The sequence below is a fragment of the Hylobates moloch genome, unplaced genomic scaffold, assembly GCF_009828535.3.
Source record: "Hylobates moloch isolate HMO894 unplaced genomic scaffold, HMol_V3 SCAFFOLD_14, whole genome shotgun sequence".
Lineage (NCBI taxonomy): Eukaryota > Metazoa > Chordata > Mammalia > Primates > Hylobatidae > Hylobates > Hylobates moloch.
The window spans coordinates 16,460,795-16,475,550 of record NW_026652289.1 but is presented as its reverse complement, the minus strand read 5'-3'; the positions used below and the strand labels follow the sequence as shown (position 1 = coordinate 16,475,550).

General features: G+C 37.5%; 1 protein-coding gene across 4 annotated transcripts in view; it reads right to left on the bottom strand.

The window, feature by feature from the left end:
- Window positions 1–361: 361 nt before the first annotated feature.
- Window positions 362–14,756, bottom strand: part of GRIK1 (glutamate ionotropic receptor kainate type subunit 1) — a 415,082-nt gene continuing 400,687 nt past the window's right edge. For 2 of the 4 annotated variants that reach the window (XM_032176197.2, XM_032176198.2), the window contains 2 exons: window positions 1,230–1,316; window positions 362–817 (listed from right to left, as the gene is read on the bottom strand). In XM_032176197.2, coding sequence (XP_032032088.1) covers window positions 662–817; window positions 1,230–1,316 — 243 coding nt within the window. In that variant the 3' untranslated portion in view covers window positions 362–661. The remainder of the gene's footprint in view (window positions 818–1,229; window positions 1,317–14,756) is intronic. The other 2 variants (XM_032176199.2, XM_032176200.2) reach the window with 1 other exon arrangement.

The following is a 14,756-nucleotide window of genomic DNA, read 5'->3' as shown; positions in this document are numbered from 1 at the left end:
TCTTCAGTATGGGACCCCCAGAACCTAGAATGGTGCCTAGAATGTGGCGAACACTTTTACTTTTTGAATGTATTTTTGCTTTCTGGTATCCTTTTCCAGCACACTTCACTAATGTTCTGAGTATCATTTAAACTATTTATAAAATTAGACTTTAGAACACAAAGATAAATTGGTTCACATAGTAACTAGGTAACTTGGTATAAACTAAAAGTAATTTTTAAAACTCAGCCCAAAATGACTTATGTTTGTCTAAACCAATAAGAAGAGTTTTCAAAATAGCGAACTGCACAACTGACGACACACAGCAAAAACATCTTTGCCAATGGGAGCAAGTAATGGGGAACAAACCAAGCTCAACTTGTTCTGGAAAAAAACCCTATTGTTTTATTATTATTATTTAGAAAGCACACACAACAATTTATTGGGGCAAAAGAAAAAATGCAAAATAAGTGAGCATACAAATTTATTTTAAAAGAACTGGTGTCACTTCCCAAGTCATATCTGTGTGAGCTTTCAAAACTTTTGTATTTCTTATATCTGTATTCATAATCAGAATTATGGATATAGATATATGGAAACACATCACACACTCATCAGAAATCCTTTCTCCAAAAATCTGTAGGGAATGCATCCTTTTTCTTCCTACAGGTGTTTCCTTGGATCACGCCACAGTCTCTTTTCTCTGAGTTCGTCTCTGATGACAAGTAAGGATACTTGTGAAGGAAGATTTCCCCTTAGTTCTTGACTTTTTCTTTATTTTTTTCTGATTCTTCAGTGAGATTCCTAGTTCTTCCATGATGGCGTTGAAAGAGAGACACTAGGGAACATGAGATACAGACCATCAGCTTAATTAAGCCTATCTCATGTGCCGTTGACCTGCCTCTTGCCTAGGTGTTTATGAACACAAGATATTGGCCTGAAGGCAGCTCTGTCACAATTGGCCAGTTCCCATCACCTCCTCCTCCACCCACTGGCCACCCACCTTTTCTACTCGGGGAAACTGAGATGCCAAGTTAGCTGGGCAAACTTTGGGATTTCATTCACAAATGCAGTAGTATAAAACTACCCAGTTAAAGCAAACTCAGGGCTCTCAAAATAGATAACTTACCTTTGCTGAGACACCAAAATAGAGTTAAATTAAGTCATTTCCCCCACTGAGATGATCCAAACATTGATAGGATTATCAAGGCATACGGACACTTCAGTAATGCTATAGAAAATGAACAAACCTTCTCTACACCAAGGCTTTGTTTTTTTCTCCCATGAAACCTTACTTTGTTCCTAAAATAAAATCTAATTCTTGATGACTTTCCTTTCTGATAAAAAAAAAAGAAAAAAAACAATTTTAAATTGTACATTTTCTCCAAAAAACAGAGATTCTGGCAGCAGCAATGATGCAGCTGTGGTTGAAATGAAAAATAACGTGGTACTGAACTGCACAGCAAAAACGATGGCATAATACAAAAGAAAATGGAAAATGGAATTATGATTGAAAAATGTTCTACATATACAGACAATATATATAATCTCCATTGCAATTATGCTATATCTGTTCACATGCATAGTACATAAATGGACCAACAAAGCATAATTTGCTGTCATTTTTCTAGCCAAGATAAGACCTTTGAGTGAAAAATTGCTGCTCAGAGAAATTTCTATAATGTCCTGGTTAGAGAAATTTCTAAAAAGTAGTTTTCTTTTTGATGAGGTCACTCTTAAAACATCCTCTAGTGATGTAAGCCAGCACAGGAGGACAAAGGCAGCATGATTCCACTTATATGAAGCATCTAAAATAGTCAAAGTCATGAAAACAGAGAGTAGAATGGTAGTTGCCAAAGGCTGGGAGGAAGGGAAATGGGGGCAGTTGCTGCTCACGGGGATATAAAGTTTCAATTATGCAAGATAAATAAGTTCCGGAGATCTTCTGTACCACATTGTGCCTGTAGTTAATATCGTCTTGAACGCTTAGACATTTTTAAGCGGTTAGATCTCAGGTGTTTTTACCACAATAAAAAAAATCCTCTAAAAACCAAAGCCTTTGGCAAGCATACTTTTTTAACCTTAGCACACAAAATGGATATGGTTGAAAGTCAAATGACAGTGTGCCACCAGGTGATGTGTCTAGGTTGTAACTGCCTTACAGGAAGAAATTTGTGTCCTATGTTTGCAAAGTACTAAACATTTAGTGTGTTTCTTGTGTATCAGCGTGCAACATGTGTATTTGAAAATGTTCTTTTTGTTCCAAAAATAACGTGATGTAGTTTAGAGAAGTAGTAGTTTTAAATTTTTCTATTTTTAATTTTTTTTCTAGTTGATTTCAAAACCAGGCCTAGAATTTAGGTTCTAGGCGTAAACTATTGGCCTATCAGATGTATGTCTCTTAAAAAACTGGTTTTTTGAATAAAACTTTTTGTCTCTTTTAAGCATAAATGTTTATAGGATTTGAATTTCACTCCCATTTTCTTATAATACAAAAACATAAAAACTCATGTCATGTGTGCTAATTTTCTTTCAAATGGTAAGTTGTGGCTTCAGTGAATTGGGAGGGATGTCATTGCCACACAAAGAAAAACATCAGAAAGTTTTTATGAACTATACTTAAAAAATGTTATAGCAAGTGCAGATGCTTCTCACTTACGATGGGGTTGTGTCCCAATACACACATTGTATGCTGAAAATATTAAGGAGAAATTGCATTTAATACACCTAACCTACAGTTTAGCCTAGCTTACCTTACACACTCATGGAACACTTACACTAGCCTACAGTTGGGCAAAATCATCTATCCAGCCCATTTTATAATACAGTGTTGACTCTGTCATATAATTTGTTTATTGAATACTATGCCGAAGGTAAAACACAGAATGGTTGTGTGGGCACTCAAAGTGTGGTTTATCCAGTCTGTGTATCACTTCCGCACCACTGCAAAGTCAAAAAATTATAAGTCAAAACTTCATGTCTGCATATCATGAATGAAATATAATAATTTATTGACATTACACCATATAAAGCTTATGAGTTGCCACTAAGAGCAAATTAATCCTTTTATAGTGTAATTGTGATATATGGTATTGTATCAGAGTTTTGCAAACTTTGCTCAGAAATTTATTTCAATGGAAGAAATATTTTTGGCATTAAAATGGAAGGAACGGAAGGAGGAAAGAAAAGAGTGTCAAGAAATTTGCAAACTTTATTACATATTATAACCTTTATATAGATGGAGAAATTTACTATTGGAGATATTAAGTAACTTACCCAAGAAAAAGAGCTTGCATTTGAACTCAATGTATCTGGACTGCCCAAACCAAGTGCTTTCATGAGAAATCATCTACACATTACCTTTTAAAAATATTTTTTATCACTATAGATAGCTTTTTGTGAATTTTCCCAAAAACTATTCTGTTAAGAAATTCCAATCTTTCTGCTTTACTTGAACTCTCAAGCATTTGATTTTAGGCATTCCATTTCATTTTATATTGAAATCGCCAAAATGAATCTCCGAGTGTGACTTGACACACACAGAGGAAGGTCTCATTGAAACCTCTTTTCCCTATTTTGGGTAGAAGAGTAGTCATGGATATTACCTTGACAATCTGTTTCAACTAAGTTTATGTTTTTAAAAAAGGAAATCCTCCCCCAGATTTTAGACTGCCTTAAAGTACAACAAACATCTTTACTCTTGACTAACTCCAAGTATTTATTTCTTGCTGCTTGTGTGAGAGCAAATATAAATATAGTTTTATCAGTGGTCTGCTTTCTCGGTCTTTGGTGGCAAACAATGATTTCTTTTTGATTCTCACTTTGTCTCCAACTGTTGAAAAGAAAATGGCAAGATATTGGGGCTGACCTTTCTGCCTCCAAGTTTTTGCTGTAGTCACAAGGAAAGGTGACCTTTAAGGCCTCTCCCAGCCATGAGCTGGAGTAAACCACACATTCTTGGATCCACAGGAAATGAAATTGTGAAGGTCATTTTTCAGTCCAGAGTAGCTTGGGAGGGGCTCATATTCATTAATTAATTTGCCTTTTATGATCTCAGAATTAAAGATACATATAAAGATTGAGCTTCTGAACTGGGACCAAAATGACAGTAGCTTTCTAAAACTTCTGTTTGTAGGCTTGGGTTTTTCATATTCACAGAGCCATAGAAACATTATTTTAAAGCATGTTGGTTTAAATTCCTAAATCCTGCTTTCATGAGAAAGTATCAAACATAATGGCATTCAGCTAGCTGCCTTACTCAAGACGTATTGCAAAAGGAGGCGGGATACTCAGGTAGTATTTTCTGGTACTTTGCAGACTGGAAATTCCTCCAGTAGCCTGGATCTGGGACCTGGATTAAAAATGTGATGGAGTTCAAATTTCTAATAAATCTACACTTGCACTTGACTTTTTTTTTTTTTTTTGACAGAGTCTCACTCTGTCACCAGGCTGGAGTGCAGTGGTGCCAACTTGGCTCACTGCAACTTCTGCCTCCTGTGTTCAAGCGATTCTCCTGCCTCAGCCTCCCGAGTAGCTGGGACTACAGGTGTGCACCACCACGTGCAGCTAATTTTTGTATTTTTAGTAGAGATGGGGTTTCACCACGTTGGCCAGGATGGTCTTGATCTCCTGACCTCGTGATACACCCCCCTTGGCCTCACAAAGTGCTGGGATTACAGGCGTAAGCCACCATGCCCAGCCTACAAGTGACTTTTAATTACAGTTTAGAATTGGTGCCTGGTATCAGAATGACGAGTTTTAATTTCAGCTATACTTCCAGTAACTGGGTTACACTGGGCAAGGTATTTATTTTCTCTTGGACTCAGTTTCCTTATGTATAAAGTGGGACAATAGTAGAATCATTTTCACAGAGCTATTATGATAATTCAATGTACTGTTATATGCAAAACAGTCCAATGGGTGGCATATTTTAAGTATGCTCTTTCTTTAACATGAAGTTTTATATACCATAGTATATATTTTAGCTCTATGCCATTCATTGTGCTGTCTTTTTTTTTTTTTTCCCCCGTGGGAGAGATACAATGAAAAGGTTGATGGTTCTTTAATTTGAGCCATCTGATGCACACCTGTGCAGCAATTCCTTTGAGTTGCTTATACTAGTGTTTTAGTTAAAATAGTTCCCATACGTGTTTAAAACATAAATTTTCAATGCCTATTACCACTTCTTTTGCCCAGTGCATGTTTCTGTGTCTATGTAGTTATAGGCATTATGACAACTTGCATTGTGCTCTATACATAGGCACTCCAACATCAGAAGGGAATGAAAGCTCACTGCAGTCCCTGGCAATTTAAAAATTCCATCTCTGTGCTTATGAACCATCTATTAATACAATGAAACTTTATAATAATGTCTGATAGAAAAATTCATTTACAAATGAATTTATAGTAATAAAGTATGTTCTTGCCATTTATGCTGTTTCTGACATGTGTGTGTGTGTGTGTGTGTGTGTGTGTGTGTGTGTGTCCTTTCCTTTAGAGGAAAGGAAATGGAGAAACACAAGTTAGTCTAGTAGAGATTGAAACAGAAACTTCAACTAAAACTCTTGGTTTTAGAAGGAGAGAGATTTGCTTGTTTATTTCAGTTTTGCAGAAAGTTATTGCTCTTTTCTGATTCCTTGGTGCTTGTGGTGTGTCCCTAAGGAGCCCCTGTTCTTCCATATTCTGTCGTCTTTGCTTTCTTTTACCTTCCCCTTTGGTTTGTTTCTTTTTTAATTGCTGACTTCATGGCTTTGAATTAACCTCAAATGTTAGATTTCTTGATGCTTGTGATGTTGCCCTGGATGGGGTGGGAGGGACTAATAAAATTCTATTTGTTTTGTATCTAAAATACTCTGCCTCACAAAAAATGATTCAGGGGAAAATAACAATTTTTTTTAAGTTATAGATAAAGCTCTGGGCAAGAATTGGATTTGAGTTTGCAGTATTCAAAAAACTAGACTGTTTGGAATTGGCTTTCATACTGGTTGCAAATTGACATCAGATTGTGAATGTCAGATTGATTTCTCATTGTAGATTTAGCACTTATGCGTTCACGTCTTTCATTCATTGGTAGGTATAGGTAAACATTTCAGAGAACTGCTTTGGATGTTTATAACCTTAAGGATTTTTCTGAGGAATTATTTTTCAGAAGCTCTGGCCTAGCCAATAATACAATACAAATCTTACATTTTGTATAGGTCTCTCCCTTTAATAGGCTCCTTATTCAAAGGCACTTGAAGTGCTCTGTGACAGTCTGATAAATTTTCACATTACACATGGAAGAAAAAGGATGTAGGAAAAAGGAAGAAAAAGGATATTATTGTCATTGTATAGATGTAAAACCTTGCATTTTATGTATAGACCTACTATAAGTTGAAAGCAAGCTATGATTTGGAGTATTTTTATAAAGACAATTTCAGTAAAATGTAGAATATTAAAGAAATAGTTTCCTGAAAAATAATGGGATTATTATTACTATTTTTTTTTTGTCTTGGTCAAATTCCTGCTGTAGTTCTGTGAAGCTAGTGTCCCAATGATTATATTTTTTAAAGAAGGACAAAAACTTCACTTCCTTAACATTTTTTAACTCTAAGCCCTAGTGTAGGAGCAAACCTAGGATGGTTTGAGGATACAGTCAGGAAAATTTTTAAGGAATAGGAACAGAAGAATCATAGTTAGGGATTTGCAACATAGAGACTTGTACAGTCTGGTCACTTATCTGTCCACAGATTTCACTCCCTTCCAAGAGAATTAATGATCTAAGAGCAGAGGTCAGGCTTTAATCGTCTCTCACTAATTATATGAAGGCAGGTGGAAGGAGATTTTTGGAGTAGTTTTATGTGTACCATCCTTGTGGGAAGTTTTTGCATTCCAGAACTGAGGATTTGGGCAGCATTTCTTGTGGTTTGATCCATTTTCTGAGCTGATTCTTAACCCATGGGCCATCTTTTATGCACCCATCCTTGGAATTTAAAAAAAAAAGTGAATCCAAGAGGTTGAATGTTGATCACCGTATTAGCTTTTGGAATAGTGGTTATGTTGATTTGTGCCTGAGAGCTAATGAGAAAGCTGATTCTCATCTCCTGGGTCCGTGTAAAGAATGTTGGGGTGAAGGAAATCTAGCCACTGAAATAAAACTTCCAAGTGTGGTCGCCCATCCTAATCTCCATCTGTGACCCAGCAGCCACGTCTTGCCTGGGCCATTTTCTTGCACCTTTAAAGCTTTAAACTGGCTCCCCGTGGGAAATGACTCTCGAAAGCCCCTGTCTTCCCTTCCTTTGGCTACAGCATATAGACTTCATTCACTCCTTTTTCCTGTGTTTGTTAATGTCATGTTTTCATTACCTCCATGTTGTCTCTTCTCTATTTTTTGTTCCCACACCTGGGACCTGATGCCAACATCCTTACCATCTTGGATCCTAGATTTAAGTTTCTCTGCATGGATGCATGCCCTAGAATTCCTTGTTCTCCTAAATGAGCTCTCCAAACCATAAAAATATACCTATGAGGGACACAGGGTTACTCCATGACATCAGATACACAAGTGTCTTCGTCCTGTTGTTCATCTTTATTTAAAGATTTCATTTAGAAACCTTATTCTCTCAATAGAAAAACAGTATATTGTTAAATGGCATGCACAATCCATATGGATTTTTATTTTTAAAAAATGATCCTTAAAAATTTTGCACATTTTGGCCACCCAGGGCTATCCAGTGCAAATTCCTGACAAGTAGTGGACGTGTAAGTTCATCCTCCTCTAACACTAGGGATAATGTCATGGAAAACTTTGAAAAGTGGAGTTAACATTGAGGCCATGTAATATTTTGATATTAATCTGTGTGCTTTTTTCCAGTTCTTCTGAATCCCAGTCCTTTTTCTCACTTTTCAAGTTACAGCAAGCACTTTTATATGCATTATCTTCAGGGTAGGGATGACATAGAAAGAAAAAAGACTCAAATTTGGAGCTTTGAGCTTTTCCATGGACTTTTGTGGATCTGTAGAAGACGCTGAAGTCTTTGAAGCTATTAATTACAACAGTCAGGTGTTTGAAACAAGGAAAAGGCAGGTACTTTGAATTGTAAAAGTTTGACATTAAATATCAAGCTTAGAGCCTTCAGGACTCAGCCTATAGGACTGAGAATGGAGTATAAAGAAAGGGTTATCTCGTAGCTGCTGTCAAGGAGAAAAGTTCAACCAGGTGATATGAGAATCTTGACCAGAGCCTAGATGCCGAGGGAGATCTGAGGAGGGGCACCTCCTCTGCCTTCTCTGGGGGCAAACTCCCATGCAGTGGGATAAGAAAAGCAGCCTGATAGGTGTGGGGACTTGAGAACACAGGGAAACCATAGCCCAGTCTCTGTCACAGGCATTTAGAGGAGGCAGTTAATGGAGCAGAGAAGTGTCAGCGGGGTATGCCATCAGGCCAGCCTGAAACTGTCCTCTGAGACTCCCATGGCCTCCCAAGGGTGCTCCAGAGCAGCTAAAACATTTTCCTGCCCTAGAAAGGACACATGAATAGCTGATGGTATAAAAGGGAGCACGAAACATGGCCCAGTCCAGTGCTATGAGCAGAGAACAGAGAGATATTCCTGCAGTGAGGATAAGCTTCCAGTGGGCCTTGTATACCTGTAAGTAAGCAGCTCTCCTTGCTTAAAAGTGGCAGAAATGTGGGTTTGTGCTTCAATCCAAGCCACACAGTGCCTTTCTCCTCTCCAGAGTCACTGTCAGAGGCCAGTGTGGCTTTGTGCCTTGGCCCTCTAGCTTCTCTCTGGCTTCCTGAACTGAAGGCCTGAGAGGATTCTGCGTGGATTGGCTTTCCCTCACCTCATGGAAAAGGCTTGATTTTTTTGTTTTTTGTTTTTGTTTTTTTGAATTTCAGAGGCTGAATTAGGGCCATAAAATAAACTTTCAAGAAATTCTTTGCATGCCCTTTCTCTACAGGGAATGGCCCTACCTTTAAGCTAAACTGACCGTGATGTGTAGGGTGTTCGTTTTCCACAGTGCACGTATGCACTACACGCATAGTTTTCGGGGTACCAGTTTATGCCTATGGCAGTGGGAATGCATTTTTCTCAAGCTAAAAACTTGGATTTGCAAACAAATTATGTGATACTGTTTAAAAAAATAGAACTCACCTTAGCTTAGAGGTTCCCCATCTGCTAGTGCATCTTATCAACCCAAGGTAATTCACTTTTGGTTTAAAATGCTTTCTTTTGGTTAATGTCTCAGTTAATGCAAGCCTCTCTCCACGTCCCTTCTCTCTTTTCTTCTTTCCAAGGGTCAGCTGGGATAAGGAGAAGTGTCTAGAGGGCCCAGGATCAGCTAGTCCAAGGCCACCCTCTGTCCTTTTGTCTTCCATGGGGATGTGACATCCTACTAGGTCATGAACACTGATTTCTGTCTCTGCTGTGCCCTCTGAGATGACCATGGTCCCACTGTGGTCTCTGTGTCACATCCATACACTCTGTGTCTTTCCTGCTCTAACCTCAAGTCTTCCAGTCCACTGGTTCTCTCAGCCCTTTCACACATGCCCCTTGGGTGAGAAGAGCCATGGATTTTTGGCTGTTTTCCCTGCATTCTCTGAGATTGAGGAAGTCACTATCTATGAAACATTCCATAGCTTCACTGCCTACATGCTGTTATTCTGCCATTCAGGAGACAGTGGCATACAAAATGTCGCTACAAGTCTTACCACCTCCTGGCCTTTCACCCTGTGAAGTAAAAAATGGCATTTTCTGTCCAGGATTCCCTTTTAATTTTTCTGTGGTTTCTATTCTCCTGCCTCCTCCCAAGTGTGAACTTGGCTCAGAGATGGTAATTGGTTTAGGAATAGCCTCCTCGCAGAGATTAAGGTAGTATCTAACCTTTGTGACTTTCCTCCAATTCTCTCTTTCCTAGTGGTTAGAATCTGGTCTGGGGTAGGAAAATCAGGTAGTAAAATATCATCATCTCTATTTCTCCAACCTTAGCCTTTTGGGTTTTGGCTCTGGCCAATTATAGATAAACTTTTTTGAATTATAACAACTTACATATTCAATGAAACATCTGGATCTTGCAATTAGAAACCATGGTTTTCAAGATTTTTCTCTGTGCTACAAATCTGCAGGGACTACTTAACATCTCAAAAGCTAAAAGTTTAACTCATTTTTAGTTTGAGAACAGTTCATATAAAAACCCCCATACTTGATGGTAGGAAGAAGGGTAGGGATAAAAACAATAGAAAATAAATGCACGCTGTCCTCTTTCTTTATTTCTCCTTGTCTGTCTTTAGAAGAAACACTAAGTTACACTTACAGAATAGAGTCTTCCTATGAGGTCCAGTCTCATTTATCATCCTCTTTTGTGAATTGTGAATGTGTATTCATTTCTACAGCTTCAAATAGCTTCCTAGGTACGTATCTCTTTTTTGTTTTGTTTTACCTGGTCTGTAGGGTCATTAAGGTCAAGAACAATTCTACCTCTGCAAACTTCACTCTGTCTGTAATGATTTGCTTATGATTCATTGGATGGGAACCTTCTTGCTTCTTGATGTCGTGATGGCTAGCAGGGCCATTTTCTCTATATCCAGGGGAGGCCTTTCTGCCTTGAAGTACTGGCAGGACACAGTCATTCTGATGGCAATAAGAATTTCATGTGTCCAAGAGAGACACATAACCATATAAAGAAATGTAGAAACAAAAATCTCTTTTTATCACTGCTTCTATGTTTTTTGTTTTTATTTCCTTCCCATTTTCTACAAGAGTCAAACAATATTGTGGTTGGCAGAGAACTTCACATGCAACCTCCTCATTCCACAGATGAAGAAACTGAGGTTGAGGGAAGTAAAATGACTTGCCCAAAGACACACAGCCCTTTAGCAGCGGTGTGGAAACCTGAGTTCTTGGCATGTGATTCCCAAGTCACCTGTCTATTGGGCCATGCCCGTCGTTCAGAGTTTGTTTGGTTGATAAGACAACATCAACTTGTACACTAGAAACATTATTTCTAAATTGATGTTAATTGCTTTCTGGCTTTTCTAATAATTAATGAATGTTTGAGTTTTCAGGCAAAGGAAAGCCTCTTTGCACGATTACAAAAATAACCTAATTAAAGAGACTTTTGCAAATCACTTGCTAAATAAGTTGATCAGACTACAGAGAAATAGAACTGAAGACTCTCGGAAGCATCTGATAATATGCCAAGGAACACCGAGGAAAGATAAATACCAAGGTTGAGTGGGTTATCCAATGATAGTAATTTCTTGGTTCTTGTGGCTGGTAAACTGATCAGGACTGCTTTCGTGTCTTAGGTTGAAAAATCAGAATATTTGAATATTTTAAGGCTAAATCCTCCAGTTTAAAAACTGGGGAGAAAGACAATTCTGGTCAAGTTAAATTAAAATATTTTAGTTGCTAGGGGGAAATACAATAACTTTATTCCATCATCCAGATTTACTCATTTTTGTGTCTATCTGGATGTATGCGTTGCAACATGGACACACATTGTTGTGTACTTTGGGCCATTAGCCGTATTTGGGCTGACAACAACAAAGTTCAAATTCTGCAGGGTTTCAAATTCACACACTGCATTTGTAATGTTGACTTTATATTGCAAGGACGTTCATATCTTTGCAAATAGAAATTCTTAGAAAATTTAAGGTAGAACCCCATTCTCTGTAATACCAGCCTCTGTAGAGAGAATTTTGAAAGCAAAAATGATTTTAATATGCTTGTGCATATGGATATAAAATTCCATAACTGTGAGAAGCATAATGAGATGGTTCCTAAAGGCAAGTTAAAACTGCAGCATCAAGCAGAATTTTTTTTTATTATCTACAAGAGTTAATTAATAATACCATTTGGCACTGTTAGATGTTCAGAAAATAGTCTAATAAGTAAGAATGCTTTGCTTTCCTTTTGCTGTTAAAGGCTGTTCAGACTCTTTAAATTGCTTACTAGGAAACAGACCTTGTGGTATAAGGGTCATGTGCTTGGAAACTAATTGGGATTCATTGCAGTACTGCATTGCCACAGATGGCTCATACAGAACATAATATAATACAATACCAGTCAAATGCAGTGAGGTATTTGGAAATAATTTTCCTTGGCTAGGTTTATAATCACATGATCCAGCTGATTTTCCCAGCGGCAAGATTCCTACTCACCATGTATTCCTTAAGTATCTCCAATTTTGCTTGAAAAACTCTCTAAAATCAATTTATAATTTTAGTCTAAAACAAAGTAAAATATAAAGCTTAATTTTTTCCCCTTATTTCATTAGGTTAGAAGCAAACTTACTAGGAAACAAATCAGACAACACTATGTTTCATTGCTGTTGATGCATTTGTTCAATCTTTGTTTGTTTATCGATTTATAGAGATGAGGTCCCACCATGTTGCCCAGGCTAGTCTTAAACTCCTGGGCTTATAGGTGTGAGCCACCACTACCGGCCACTTGTTCAATCTTTTAATGTCTCCCTGCTCTCTCCTAAGCTTAAATAATATTTTTCAAAGTATAATCCACACACAATCTGTTATTATTTAACAAAAACTCATGCTCAACAGTTAATCTGAAATAAAACTAGTAAAACCACTATATTCAAGCTAGTTTTAATAAAAACTCGTGTTTACTATCTACTTTTAAATAATGCAACTACAGTTAGGATTGTTGGGAAAAAAATGTAAGAAAAGCTATTAAAAAAAAAAACAACCCTTGTATTGGAGATCCTTTTAAGAAGGAATCATGTATGTGACTTAATTTGGGAAAAAACTGCTATGTTCAAGCTAAGTTTTATGAAAACTAATGTATACAACTAGTTTTGGGCATTCACTTTCAGGCTTCATTGTAAATGCAGATTCCTGAACTCTTCCTACTGAGGAGAAATGTCGGGAGGTAGAGCCTGTAAACAGTAGTTTAGATAATTTCCCCAGGTAGTTCTGATTTACACCAATGTATGAGAACTAATAATGTAAATATAAAGCTTGAAAGTTTTTTTTTTTTCTCCTTTCATATTCAAGTCTTTTGTTCTACAGTTTGCTTGAAATGCAGTGGTTCCTGTTAGGGTCACTGTGGTCTTAGCATCCATTGCCATGATGGCAAGAACTGGTTGAGAATCAGTATAAAAGGAGAAAGAGAAGAGTGTGGGCTGGGCCGCAGAGGCTTATAGCTGTAATCTCAGCACTTTGGGGGGCCGAGGTGGGTGGATCACCTGAGGTCAGGAGTTTGAGACCAGCTTGGCCAACATGGCGAAACTCCTGTCTCTACTAAAAATACAAAAATTAGCCAGGCGTGATGGTGCACGTCTATAATCCCAGCTACTCAGGAGGCTGAGGCAGGAGAATGCTTGAACCAGGAGGCAGAGGTTGCAGTGAGACAAGATGATGCCACTGCACTCCAGCCTGGGCAACAGAGAAAGACTCCACCTCAAAAAAAAAAAAAAAAAAAAAAAAAAAAAAGAGAAGAGTGTGAAGAAAGTAAGTACTCGAGATTTCTCCAGGGAGGAAGGGTACAGAGAGAGCAGTAAACTGTCTACTTGATAATTCTGAGTTGGTCTAGCTGTATAGTTTTACAACTAATCATTGAAGATTATCAATTGAATATCATAAAATTTCCATCTCAAAGATGTGCAGGTCTTTCCTGAATTCTAAGTGGAAGGGGTCTGTCAGATTGAATGCCAAACATGTGTTGTACATATTGCGTAGGATTAGTGGCTCTACCTCTGCAATCAATCAAGCAATCAACAGCAACGATTTATTGAGTTCTAATTATATACATAAGTTTGTGCTTTAGCTTATTGGTTCTCAGCGTTTCCAGCACGTTAAAATCAACTGGGCATCTGAAAAAATTACCATTGTCATGCCCCGACTAATTAAATTAGAATTTCTAGAGACGAGGTCCAGAGCTTCTACTATAGATCTTCACATATTACCAATTTGGGTCCTTCTTCCGAGTGCAGTGACCTCTGCCATTGATTTATAATGCTTGTACAAGAAAAACTGCTCTTAGAGATAGAGCTTGAGCCTCTAAATTAGAAAACCAATTTTCTAAATGAGATTCCATTTTAAGATGATGCTTGATAAATTTTAGTTACTACCCATATGACCAGAGAACAATACTTAGTTTCTCCAGGAGGTACCAACAGTTGTTAATGGATATATATTAACAGGACTTTTATTAATTATTTCATTTTCAATGCCATGATTTTATTTAATTATCATAGTAAATGTATAAAGTCCATAATATTACCTTCATTTTACAAGTAAGAAAATTGAGGCTTAGAAATTTACTCTAAAGAATACATAATTATTTACTGAGTGGCTACTATGTGCCAAGCACAATGCAAGATGTTTTGTACACTATTATGGGATGAGACTCACGTGATCATACCTGTGTTCCCTTGAGGATGATCTGTGGAACACTGGTCTGTCAAGATGCTGTGGGGGAAAAAATCTGCAATCTAATAGGCTTGAGAAGTGCTGAATACTTTTCTACTTTGTTGAAAATTCTCAATGCACAAAAACTTGTGACACACGCTGAGATAGCATGTAGTAAAGGAACATTTAGAGTGACGCTCTATGGGTTATTTAACTACGAAAATTTTATTTGAGAAACATTTGCCAATTGAACCCATTTTGAAAAACACCCCTACAAAACTTTGTGTTCCAGAAATTTTGTCCCACTGCTACATATTAAGAAATTGAGACTGAGAAATTTGGTAACTTGCCTACAGTCATTCAGCGTGTGGCTCTGCTAGAACCTGAATCTAAGTTTGGCTGTTTTAGAAAATTTTCTTCTGCTTCT